General features: G+C 36.6%; 1 protein-coding gene across 4 annotated transcripts in view; it reads right to left on the bottom strand.

Moving 5' to 3' along the window:
* LOC109093705 (exocyst complex component 6B-like) overlaps nt 1–14,201 on the bottom strand; it is a 90,769-nt gene that overhangs the window by 74,292 nt on the left and 2,276 nt on the right. For all 4 annotated transcript variants that reach the window (XM_042759862.1, XM_042759864.1, XM_042759865.1 and 1 more), the window contains exons 2-5: nt 3,949–4,113; nt 3,730–3,777; nt 3,518–3,608; nt 178–223 (exon numbers count right to left, since the gene is read on the bottom strand). In XM_042759862.1, coding sequence (XP_042615796.1) covers nt 178–223; nt 3,518–3,608; nt 3,730–3,777; nt 3,949–4,113 — 350 coding nt within the window. The remainder of the gene's footprint in view (nt 1–177; nt 224–3,517; nt 3,609–3,729; nt 3,778–3,948; nt 4,114–14,201) is intronic.

The raw sequence follows: 14,201 nt of genomic DNA, 5'->3' as shown, positions 1-14,201 counted from the left end.
TCCCAGCTGGGAATGTCCTGCTTTCAAATATACTTTTTTGTTTTTTAAGTAAAGGTGTTATTTTGGGGCCTGAACTGCACTTGTGTGTTCACGTTCAACCTAGGTAAGTTTATCTCTAGTGCCTCCTAGTGCTCATCTGCAGCATACACAAAAAGGGCATGTGCACAGATGTCATACCGTTTGGCCCTCATCTGCTCCTGCAGTTTGCTGTACATCTCCAACACTGCAAGAAACAAAAATACATGTGGAATTATGGAAAAACAGTCAAGAGCACAGCATGAGAGCTTTCAAGCAGTTAAAACCACACACACTACAGTTCAAAAGTTTGAGGTCAGTAGGATGTTTTAAAGTCTCTTATGCTCACCGAGGCTTTACATTAGATAATTTTTTGAACAAAAAATTTAATTTATTCCTGTGATGGCAAAGCTGAATTTTCAGCAGCTGTTACTCCAGTCTTCAGTGTCACATGATCCTTCAGAAATCATTCTAATACGCTGCTTTGGTGCTCAAGAAATATTTCTTCTTAATAGGGTCATATGATACGATTTCAATTTTTCCTTTCTCTTTGGAGTGTTACAAGCTCTTGGTGCATAAAGAAGATCTGTGAAGTTGCAAAGACTAAAGTCTCAAATCCAAAGAGATATTCTTTATAAAAGTACAGAGTCACCACTCATAAACTCTCAGAAAAAAAAAAAAGGTACAAAAGCTGTCACTGGGGTGATACCTTTAAAAAGGTAGACTTTTGTACGCTGCCCAAATGTTCACGCAAAGAAAGAAGGCATAACTTTTATTCTCGCTGTAGTATTGTTGTTGCCGAGACCCTGTGTGTTTCGCTGTGAATGCGAAACTACTTTGTTTGGTCTTCCAAAAGAGGACGATATCCGCTTTGTCATGCCTAGAGCTGATCCGTGCCGGTCGCAGAGGAAATACATCAACTTCGTGCTGTGGACCGGTTTTCACCGTGGACGAGTCCAGCCCGGGGTCGTCACATGTGTCCTTCCTTGAATCCGCCGGCCACGGCGTTCTCTAACCACAGGGCGTACCTCACTCAAGCCCACAGTGTTTGATGCTGTGATTCGTTGTGAAAGCGAAACTACTTTGTTTGGCCTTCTAAAAGAGTAAACGACTAGAAATCAGTGGTTAAGTTGTATTTACAACACTGTTCCAGAACAGTTCAAACCAAATATTCAGATGTGTGCAGCGCATTTTATAGAGGACTGTTTCCTGAACCTGGGAGAGTAGACTACTATGCCGGCTGTTCTGACTCACAGTCTGTGAGTACGTTTTTTATATTTAAAGAATTTGCCACTGATGATTCAAATTCGAGTTTTGAGCAGAGTACAGCTTGTTGTTTGTCATTTCTGCCGGCTGTCCTGCGCCAGACACGCTTCCGATCACAAACGATCACAAATGCAGACATGGTTTTATGTTTATGAAGCCGGATGTAACCCAACGCGTTAAAAGACAGTATAAGTCATTGTAATCAGTATTTATGTCCCCACTGGATGAAACAAATGCCTCGTTTGTAATGAGTTTTAATGTTTTTGTCTCGGCGCTCTGGTGTTCTGACCGGGACATGGCATGACAGTATGGTGAGGGGCGTAACATTTCAATCACATGCTTAGGCATTCAGCCAATCACAACGCACTGGATAGCTGGCCAATCAGCGTACACCTCGCTTTTCAGACCGATGAGCTTTGTAAAACACTATGCCTATCAGAAAGGCGGGGCATAGAGGAGAAACAATAATGTACAGTATGTGGAAAATAATGTGTTTTTTTGAACCTTAAACCGCATAAACATTTCATTACACCAAATACACAAAATAATGTTCTTAGCAGTATCATATACCTCTTCAAACAGTTGTGCTGCTTAATTTTCAGGATTTTTCAATGATGAAAACCACTGAATGAAAAAACATCTAATATTATAAAATTAAGTCTTTACTGGCTCAGAATGATCATCCTCTTCATGATCTTATATATACACACACACACATATATATACACATACATACATACATACATACATACATACATACATATATATATATATATATATATTATAGTTATATATTATTATTGTATAATAATATATTAATATATCCCTATATTATAGTAATAGGGATATGATTGGACAAGCATTTTATGGTCCTACAGCTTCCACAGGCAATATAAATACATACAAATACATTTAGACCACTTAACTCAGTGATTGCTATCGGGATGGGAAGAGACTTTCAGCCAGCATAACCAAAAAATTGTTTTAGAAGCAAATCACTTACCCTGGTTTTAAATTTCTTTCAAAAAACAAAAAAAACTTTCTGACCACAAACTTTTGAACAGTAGTGTTAATACAACTATAGTAACTAAAGCCTTATTTGGACGGGACTAATTTTCTAAATGACGTCTGAGTTACAGTTCTTATCACCCGACGTCTGTGATTCCACATATCGATTCGGACAGGACTAACATCTCCGTGTTTATTAGGTCTGGGTGTTGCAGAGATCAGGTGCTCTGCATGCATGCATTGCATATAGTCACGCAGATTGTATTAAGAAGTTTAAAGTTAATCTACTTTTCTGCTTAGAAAGTACATCGAAAGATAAAATTGCAAGAAAAAACAAATACAAAATACTCACAACAAATATTCAAAACATATTCAATAATACTAAACCAAATAATAAAATTAGATATACATATACATACACAAACATTCATCCATTCATACACTCACATACAATAAAAATATAACTTAATGAAACATACAAGTGCAATTACAAAAAGGAACCTAAATATCCACATTATATTCACTGAACAATCTAATAATAACGCCGACCAGTTTTTTCGCCCCTGGTTGGTGGAAAAAGATCAGGAAAAGGATGATCATTCTGATCCATCCCTTGTATTAATTTGATGGTGGCTTGCTCTCTCCGACCTTGTAACTCAGGTAGATGTATTGATGTGTAAGCAAATCTCTCATTATTCCGTTGTGCTCTCTTTTGCATGCACTTGTATAGATTACCATTAGTATAACCACAGTTTTACTATAAATACCATGGTTAAGCTATGTTTAGTATAGCAAAACCATGGTTAATTTGTAGTTACCTTAGTTTCAACCGTTTTTTTTTCCCGCTTTTTTTTTTTTTTTTGTAGTAAAACCACGTTTAAAAGGTACATATGTAATTAAAACTATTTTATTGAGTGTAGAAATAGAGGTGACTGATCTTACCTGACACTGATATTACAGTAGCTAATCTTAACAGCTTATGTGATGTGGCTTTTGATTTAGTTTTTTTTGCATGCGCACAGTACTAAGAGTAGTTCACATTGGCCGAAACACACAAGGAAATGTGTTGTGAAAGAAATATTTTTCTCAATCACAGACATTCACATTCAAACGGGATTCGATTTCTCAGAGGATCACTGAGCGAAAAACAGTAGGTAATTGCTCTGGAATTATTACAGAGGTTGTGCGAGGAAAAACTGGATTAAAATGCAAAGTATAATGTTTGTACCTGGTAAGCAGTGTGTGAGTTTGTCAATGGTGGTGGCGATATTCCTCTGCTGCAGACGGCACTGTCTCAGCTCATCCATTGATGTCAGGAGCTACAGGAGAGGCAACCACCGATTCCTTTTAATAATGCTGAATGTTATTGATATGTTAAAATATTTGCTTTTCTATAAGTTCTGAATCAAAGACTAAACTAAGCAAGCAGGGCACACACACCTCCTTGCCGTCATTTTGGAGCTTCTGATTGGTCTCAGTCACCTGACACTGAGGGAGACAAAACAAACAATTATGCAGGAGTGATCAAAAAAGAAACAGAATCTACATAAGTCAGGATTTTTTCCAATGTATTACACACATGTTGTTCAAATCTTTTTTAGTTTTATATCTCTCTGGTTTTATAGGATTTTCTCAAACCCTCATTTCCTCTTTCTGCACCTTGAGTTTCTGGGCTTCTCCGCGCACTTTGAGCAGCTCAGTAATGGAGTCCACAAAGCCCTGGAAGTGATGGTTGCACATCTTCTCAATTTCACGGTCATGATTGCGGATCCGGCCCTCCAGTTTATCCATGAAGAGTCCATGTTCCTGTCCATCATAAACAGATTCCAGGAAAACAAGGAGAACATAAAAGAACAATGTCAAAATTACTATATAATTATCTAATATAATCAGCAACTTCATAAATGAGATGATAGAGTGAGTGAATGCAAATTAAGTCTCTGTTAAACATGGAATCTTTCTCTACTGTCATTGACACTTGTTGTTTACCACTAGATGGCAGCAGAAGATATGAAATAACCACTCAAGAAGCTCAGAGCTTTATATGAATTCAAGAACTTGTAAGTACATATATTTTCTTTTCAGAACAAACACAGAAACTGGCAAGTCGTATTTCAAAATATATGTCAAAATACTGCCCCATCTTTTGGTCCATAGCAACCAGTTTCCAGAACAAGTGACGACAGAACAAAATTTGATTCGATCTGATTCAACTCAATTCGATTCTATAGTGTTCTTCTCAATGCAGACTATGCCAAAGCAGTTTTACAGACAACAATGTTTTAATACATCCAGTGAGAAAACCAATGGTGACAATGGACTAAAAATAAATAAATACACATACAATAGTAAGGGAAGCAGGTTTGAGGTGAATCAGGACTCAGCAGGGGGAGTCCGTCCCTCTCTGTTTGACTTCGATATTACACCCTCCTGATAGAGGTTATTATATGAAAATGATCCATGATTAACATACAATGTCATAGTGAGGAGGACTATCAGGGAAGCATGTAATGTCAGTAAAATACAGACTAATTCAGGACACAAACACACCAGCACATGGCTTCACAGCTTTCCTGTGGCTCAGGAAATGTCCTCCTTCCATTAGCACGGTCTTGATGTCACTGATGGCTTCCTCCACAAACACTCACACACAGCAAACACACCTCAAATCCAGGGCTGCAAGCACTTCCCAACATGAATTGAGCATTTTTATCTAGAGTTAGTTGCTGGAAAGAAATAGGAGTCCTGTACAGTGGGGAAAAAAGAGCACTGGGACAGACAAATGAGCAGACATGCTCCAATTAGTCATGCAATGCCTAAAATAGTCTATACTGACCAAAAAAACTATTAAAAGTTGGCATAAAACAAAAACTACGTTCTCAAATGAGAAAAAAAAAATCTCTGGCATGATAATTTTTTCATTGAGAAATGTTTGGATTCTTGGATTGCTGTCGATTGCTTATTGAACAACTTTTTTGGCCAGCTCTTACAATGATGTACACATCATCAATGGGGGGAATATTTATGAGGGCACATTTTTTTAATTAGACAATTTTTTTTTTATTCTTTCCTCCCACTGCTTCCTGTCTCCTCTGACACCATTCTATCAAGGGCAAAAATGCAAATAAATAAATAAATAAATAACGCCTGTCAATAAACAAAAAATTATTAAAAAAAAAAAAGAAAGAAAGAAAGGAAAGAAAAAAACATTTTGGGCCGTAAGGGTCATCTTCAGTTATCGGTGTTGCACAACTCCCTTAGCAAGTGTCAAGTACAAGAAACAAATAAAGAGATGGGGAGAAAAAGCTGAATAAATCATAAATAGCCCAGCTGCGGTGGTCAGGCTGTGTGAGATCTGGCTCAAGAACACTTCTCCGCCCAGTTATTTGAAAAAATAATAAGCATCAGGCATCATTGTCCAGACTCTTCCTTAAAGATAATCAAATGTAAAAAGTCAAAACAGTTTATTTGCATTAAGAATATCTCCCTATTGACTGTATTAATGTAATGATTTTACCTGTTTCACAGTATGGATAAACTGTAAATCAACCGTACAAGTACTATTGGGAAACAGGGTGGCGTTCCAAAAAACTGAAATATGATACCCTCCTTGAGGAAAAACTGGAACCTGACATTTTCCCAACACTCACTGGTAGAGAAATAATGGACTGGTGACTGAGATTTTGAGAGAGATAGATGTTTTTGAAATAATGGATGTTTGAGAGACATTCTCTAACATTTAAAAAAACGGCACTTTTTTTATTTGCATATGAGAACATTCAAACATGCCGGTCACCAAGCTGAAAGAAAAGCCATCATGTCCAGAAATGTGTTGTACTAAATCAATGGACCATTACTCTGCAATTACTGTGCTATTCTGCTCTAAAATGAACACCAAGGGTGTCATAAAATGAACAACTGAAGGCCATCTGTGTCTCCATTCCTTCAAAAACAGAGCTGTAAACTCAGCTTTGCCATCACAGGCATAAAATACATTTTAAATATAAATTAAAATAGAAAAACAGTTTTTTTAAAAAATTTCAATGATATCATCCAATATTACTGTTAGATTATATACTGGATCTATTTGAACAAATACAGCCTAATTCATTCGGTCTAGGAATGCCAACATTGTTCTGTGCTCTGTGTGTGGTGTGTGTGTGTGTGTGTGTGTGTGTGTGTGTGTGTGTGTGTGTGTGTGTGTGTGTTTGTACCTACGTAACCATATTTTGGGGACAAATTTGTACCCATAATTGAGCAAAACCTGACAAAATCGCCAGAAACCTCCATTTGTGGACATCCTTACTTGTAAAACTGGTATAAAAATAAACTAAAGTTTTTTGAAATTGTAAAAATGCAGAAAGTTTTCTGTGATGGATAGGGGTGGGTTTAGGTTAAAAAAAATATATAATATAATTATCTGTATATGAAAATAATAGAAGTCTATGTAATGTCCCCATTTAGACAGCTAAGTAAACGTGTGTGTGTGTGTGTGTGTGTGTGTGTGTGTGTGTGTGTGTGTGTGTGTGTGTGTGTGTGTGTGTGTGTACTTTTTTTCAAAGCATTCTTATTCACAACATTTCCTCTGGAAACTGTCTTCACCCTCAACTAACTAACTTAAGGAAAACCTAAGCTTATGTGTGCTATGATGTCATATCCTGTTGGCTGACTGAAATCTAGAGATAGCTCAATGGCAGCTGGGAAACAGAATGGATCGGATATAGAGCAGAGGATCTAAACTTAGAAGCCCCACAAACACACGTCAGCACATCATACCAACAAAAGCACTGCACTTTTCTGTCTATGATGTAACAGCACACCCGACCTGTACTTTTGTCTTTTCAAACTTACTGTACCGGGTAGTTCAACAGCGGTTAAAATGTAAAAATAAACCACTGCCTAGTCTTCACTGTATGAATTAAGTAGAAAAAAAAACACTAATATAATTTTTTTAAAGAAAGAAAAAAAACACTAATATAACCATCACAGTAGTTTTTGATATGGTACCAAATCAGGTACCAAGAACTGTAGAATTTTACTGGTATCGGTACCAAGTTAACAACCACTGAAATTTTGGTACTTTGACTACACTAACCACAATAGAAATTATAATCCAAAAAGGGCCAAAAATTTAAATATTTAAAAAAAAAAAAAATTCATCTCTCTCTCTCTCTCTATTCATATCAATTTGGCAGAAAATTCTGTGACCTTAAACATGGACATACTGCAGCACAATAATTGCTTTTTATAATGTAATTGCTTTAGAGATCAGCTTTATTTCATGAGGTTTCTGCATGCTCATACAGTGAAAGCAAACACTGTCCTGAACAACGTTTGGCCCCGTTCTGCTTTATTGACCCTGGATTAGATCCTTCTCTGCTGGCGAGGGCTGAACTCCATCTGGAGGTTCTAAGGTAACGTCACAAGCTCTAAAAGAGGAAATATTTGTATGCAGTACACTGGCTAAACACTGAAATCTGATCACTGTCTAACACAAGGAAGAGTTTCCAGTCACTGCAGCTCATGACTCTCAAATCACGGTCTCATCTCTGAGTACTCAAATAACCTTTCATTTCATTAACCTTCAGGATTTATAAAGTTAACCAACAAAGCACCTAATAACACAATTCTTGCATGACCATTTCTAGTGTACTAACACTGTTGTGTTGTTCAAATAGGAGGATAGTGATCGTGTTCACATGTGATTATTAGCTGTAAGAAGACAGCAAGGCACAAGATACTCAACTTCTCTTCGGACTCACTAGAATAAGCACAAAACAAGTTGATGGTGCTGTTCAGCCAAGGCAAATGCTATTGCAGCGTGATCAAAGAAGATTGTAATTGAATGATTAATTAAAATTTTGCTTTGTTGTCACCAAGATAATAAGACTTATTGATCTTGAATTGTCAACAAGATAGCTGGATGACAAATATGAGGTTCTATGCAATGGAAAAAATGACTTTCAACAGTAAGAGCAACAGTAAGAATGTGTCCAATCAGTAATTTTCTGCATAATATGAGAATACTTTCAAAAACATCTACTGACCCCAAAATTTTGACTGGTAGTGTATGAAACTATATTGCTAAAGACGCTTTGGTTCTAGCAACCGTGCAGATAAGACAGAACACAGACGCATGGAAATGTAAATGTACTAATGTACGAAATGTAAATGTCTAAAACAGAGGCATGTACCAGGAACGGCACGGCACAGAAAAGCCTGAGGTTTTGTGGGAGGTGGCAGGGTGGGATTGAAAAAAAGAAGAGAAAGGTAGCAGCAGCAGTCACCCTAGAAACTGTAAATTCCTCTGTGGGCCTAAATGCAGAAATAGTGAGAGCAGAGACAGACCATGGTGCAACAGCTGGAGAGTAAGAAACTAATAAACCTTCAAACTAAAACAGACTGATAAATGTAGCAGTGCAATGCCAGAAGTAAAGCACTGAGTGCACAAAATGTCAATCTTAAAAATAAAAAATTAGAAAGCAGTTCTATTTAAAGCGGTCATGAACTGAGAAATCAAAAATCCCTTGATCTTTTGACACATAAGAGGTAATTTGACTATAAAAACATCCTGTTAGTTTCAGAACTCTTTCTTGTTAAGCCGGACTCACACCACAGGAGTTTTAGGCCGATTTATCCCCCATATTGCCCTCCCGAGAATTCTCCTTATGTAAGGCCCTATGATTTCCGCGATGCAGAAAACGCGGACGGAATGGGCCGCGATGCAGATAAAAACGGAATTTACAGTTTAACGCGGAATGTCACAGAATTTGTCAAATTTTGAATGAATTAATCAAAAGTAGGTCATTACACTTAAATCACATCGCAATATGGACTGGTATCTGTAAATATTAAGCCGGAAAAGTCTATTTAAATATGAATCCTGCATGTTCTGCGTGTCTCTGTTAATGAATGGCGCAGAAGCGTGGTTTTGTTTTACACACATATGGAAGCGTGCGTGACGCTCGCAGTGATTACAGCATCTGCTGACTCTCTAAATAAGGACGTGAACACATGAACAACATCTCCAGAACTGCTCTGAGAGTCACTTCCTGAGCATTTGACCGTTTGATTTGATTAAAACTAGTGTCATATCACACACAGAACTGTAAAGGTATTCAAGGCAACCCGTCAAAATAAAAGTCCGGTTTAATTTAAAGAAAAAGTATTTGCCAGAAATGTATTACTATTGTTCAGCAGAATGTACTACTACTACTACTAAAAAGAAACAAACATTATTTTTAAGGAATAATCACACAACATTTCTTCCATGTTTTAATTTTAATAGTTAATCCCCTTTGTTTACCAAAAAATAAAGTTTGCTTAATTTTCAATAATTAAAAGATAAATTAAATTAACATTTTATGCCTTCATTTGATAACCAGAAAAAAAAAATACACAACAGAATTTCTGAAAAAAAAAAACATTTCATAAGGCTATTTTAGGAACAAATTGAATAAATTAAGTTGTTTTTATGCATTTAAATATTTAGACATGCTAAAACACAGAATTAGGTAACGATAAAACATATGGTGAAGAAAAAATAAACCCTAAACATGTAATATTTGTTAAACTTTTAATAAATTGATGTGAAAATGTATGTTTCATGATTTTAATTAATTAGACATGCTTTTTGATTAATAAAATTTAATTTAACCATTAAAAAGGAGTCGAGAAAAATTAAAATGAGCCCAGCTTTGGTCTAAAAACAGCTTATATTGAAGCCAATCTGCCAAAATGACAGGTTATGGAATGTGCCACAATGGACGCAATATTGTGTACAACTGTTAGCCAATCATATCATTTACTTCTGATTCTACAATCCACCACACCTATTCAAACAGAGCGTTCCCATAAGGGGGGTCAAAACAGGAGAGAAAATAGCCTTACTTCTAAATTCTGATGGGTTTTTTTATGTAAAAATCTTGATTACATTCTAAGTGGACCTCAAAGAACAGTATACAAAATAATAAAAAAGGCAGTTCATGACGTCTTTAAACCAATGCAAAGGCACATTTCAAGTAACAAGAATGAAAGATCACAAAGAATAAAATTAAAGGTGTACCAAGAAACTTGTGTCTAAAAATATGACAAATACGTATAAAATGTTTAACACTTAAATGAAATAAAGTCCCCAGTCCTATCAATTGCACAGAAAGGGATGTATTATTAGGGCCTCTTCATGGGCTCACATGACAAGTTGATATTAGCAGCCACCCGACTATCTTAGTTATTGGTCACAGATACAGTATGCCTTTGAATAGGATATTTCTAAAATAGCAACAAAAAAAAATAAAACTTCTACATAATGCTCCATCCATGCCAAGAGGAGCTGCAGGATGACCAAGAAAAACTAACAAAATATTACTTGGTGTACAAGTAATTAATTTGCCTATACAGGCCTTTTTTATTTTTAGATTTTTTTTAAGTCAAACTAAAAATAACAAGAGGCATTATCTTTAAAAGCAATTAAGGAAGCAATTAAGAGCTTAGCAAAGTCCTAATCTAGTAAACCACCAAGTCTACTGTGGAGAGAAAAGGAAAAAATATTTTGAACACTTCCGTGGTAACACCAAACAGACAATTTAAAGCAGTCAATAGCCCACTGAACATCCTTCAACCAAAAGCATCTCAGCGTTTTACAGCAAGGCCTGTAAGTAATCTTGTGTGAGCTTTTGCAGTGACTCAGCTGGGTGTAGACCTGGCTGCACCTTTGTGGTAAATTGGTCTCTGATTCTCTGCTGAGGTTTGTGGCTGCAAAAACATTACACATATGAAACCATAGCCAAAAACTCTGCTCTGTTTAGCTGTACCTGACTGTTGCTGCTGTCACTGAAACTGAACAGTATAAAGCAATGCATTTAGAATTGTATTAACAAATGTGTCTTCCAAGGCAGCTTACTGATCAGGAGCCAATTGCAAAAAATGTCTAAAGTTGAGAAAACACAATACAAGGGAAAAAAAAACATAAACTATAGAAAGTGTATTGTTAAAAAAAAAAAAAAAAAAATTATAACTAAAGGGGTTTCTTGCAACTAGCTGCAGACCTCTGGTCCAGTTTTGGCACCCTGAAGTTGGAGATCCTTAAGTGATATCCGTCATCATCAAGGGTATTGTTTGCAGGTTAAATGTGTGTGATTGCAGCTCTGTTGTAAAGGTCATAAGTTGCTAGTCTTAAGATCCCCCACTGTGTCAGGAAGTAAATGTAATGAAATTGAGAAGATGAAAGACAACTGATTGATGACTTGTGGAATGAATGCCCATTTCCAACTGTGCCCATCATGTGTGCGCTCTATGATGCTTCCAGACAGGTTAAAATGATAACTTTAGTTGCTACATCACTATTAATATTACTTATATCTAGGGTTAGGAGTTTGTTCTAAAACCCAAGCCAGAATATCATGCAGACATAGACCTAAAAGAGCCTAAACAACCTAGCAATGCATAAAATATGAAAATGTAGCTCATCACATTGTTTTATAACCATACATTTTACTGAATATTTTTTCATTTTTTTAATTTCTTTTAATGCAAGCCATGGAAATCCTATGAAACTTTGATACAGTTCTCAGCCTCTGTTCTTTAAATAAGCAGTCCTTGAGAAATTTTCCTACAAAATAATTAGCTGTGAAGTGTTTGTTTGAAATTCCTCAGGTGGATGCAGGAAAGAGTCCAAAATATTTACAACATTCCTTTTGCCATAATTGGAACGAAGAACCGTGTTTCCAAAGCTTCAGCCCTCTCTTCCTTTTTGAAGTGGTTAATCACCCTACAGGGGTCAAGACAACAACTGCCCACACAAAGTCCAGGAAATCAAGGACACTGAAGATAGACAGAACTTTGAAGGGGTCATATGATGCTACATGAACTTTTACAAGTTGTTTGTACTGAAATGTGTGTTGGTAGTGTGTGTACACAACCACCCTAAAATGATCAAATCCACCCAGTGTTTTTTTTTTTATCTGCTCAAACCTTTACCCCTTTATCAAATCATCCTGATCTCAGATGCCTGTCTTTGTGACATCACACAGACAGCCCCCTCCCACGATAGTTTGATTGACAGTAGCGTTTCAGCACAGACTGGATTGGCATCTTACCTTAGACCGCAGGAGCAGATGTAGACACGAATGACTCCTAAGCATTTGAGGTGGTCTGTTGTTGGATGTAATAATGAACATAGCAGTCGTCATTTACTCCTGACATCTGAGCCGCTGAAGATGCAGTGGATTATGTTTTTTTTAAGGTAATGCACCCCCGAGCTACCTAAATGCATCTATGTTCACGCGAATCATTTGTGATCCAGCTTCACCTACAGAAGAAGTGTAAGGTTTTTTTAATGAATGTTTGCAAATCGTCATTCCTAATAATGTGCCAATTAGCAAGTTTCACGATGAATGAGCGGCTAAAGTAAACAGTCCCTCAGAGAGCAGCACGGAAGAGAGGGGCGGGGTCAACAGAGCTCATTAACATTTAAAGGAAAATGCTACAGAACGGGTGTTTTTTACACTACCATTGAGAAATTAACCAAACTACGTTACAGACTTTTTATTAAGACCCTAAAGAATCACATCAATTTGTGGAAAATGGGCATCCTATGACCCCTTTAAAACTTTTAAACAGAAACAAGAGAAATTGGATGAGAGAGAGAGTTTGTAACAGCTGAGAAGGTATATGCAGAACAAACAGTCAAGTGTCCAGCATGCAAGTCACTGTGGTGCAGCATGTGACAAGAAACTGATTCCTGGTTCTCCGAGATGCACACGTACACACACTGAATAAACTCACAACTGATAGTCAAGAAAGACTACGTTTTATTCCTTCAGATTTTCTTACATTTGAGCTCTAAGGGCCACATACTCTTTGCAGTTTAATATGGTTGTCACTCCTCTTCTAAGTGCTTAATGTTATATACTTCTGATAGGCACGAGTACAGAGTCACATTACTGAAATATGAACATTCAGTAACAACTATACACAAACGTGTACAAAAAGGACTAATCAGACACTGCACAGCAAAAGCAAAAAGTGATGTACAGACAGATCGGATTAAAAAAACAAGTTGCTAAAAATGATCTACAACTAAAATGGTTGTCCATTTCACAAAGTATGTAAACACACATACTTGTGGCAGTTGTAGTCTTTATGCCTTCACTCAAAACTCTGATAATATGAAGACATATATAAAAGGCCAGGCTCTGTAATGCACAGGATTTAGCTTTATAACTAAATAGTTGTTCACTTTTAACCAGGCAGACTGAATGGTTTTAAGTAAGCAGGACTCTCCCTATTCCATCTTAAAGTAGAGGTATAATCAGCAGATCATTTCTTCTGTATTCTGATAAGAGTTAAACAGGTTATCAAAAAAAGAAAAAAAAAATGCGGGTTGGGACTTGGTTCTATCCATCAGTTGTTGACTGGATGAAGGCAGATCTGAATGCAAGCTAGCAGTTGATTGAAAGGGGTGGGTTTAGCATATGTCAGCAGCAACAAGTCTGACATTTCACCAGAACATCAAATTATTGAATAAAATTTATGATTTAAAAAAAAAAATTAGTTAACAATTAGATCAAAAATGTGCCTTTAGAAAACAGATAAGGTGAATTTCCATTTCATAATAAATTAATACGTCTGAATACCTTGAGTGGATGAGTGGACCAAGGAATGGCAGACTTTTCTTTCGTCTGTGTGCATTATGCTACACGGCTTAACCATAGGAATGTAATCACAAGTCCTGACGTGTGTGAACATTATGAAACAGTCACTCACTTCTTCTACAGAGTGATAAAAACGACTTGTACACTACAGAAAGCATAAAGCAATTTCTAATACTAGCCATAACCAGTCCATTTATATGAAAAGACCAAAATAATCAAATAATTATAGTCTGAGCTGAGCGGGAGTTGAGGCAGCAC

Source organism: Cyprinus carpio, chromosome A7 (genome assembly GCF_018340385.1).
Source record: "Cyprinus carpio isolate SPL01 chromosome A7, ASM1834038v1, whole genome shotgun sequence".
Lineage (NCBI taxonomy): Eukaryota > Metazoa > Chordata > Actinopteri > Cypriniformes > Cyprinidae > Cyprinus > Cyprinus carpio.
Note: the sequence above shows the minus strand (reverse complement) of the source record. Positions and strands in the feature narration are given on the sequence as shown.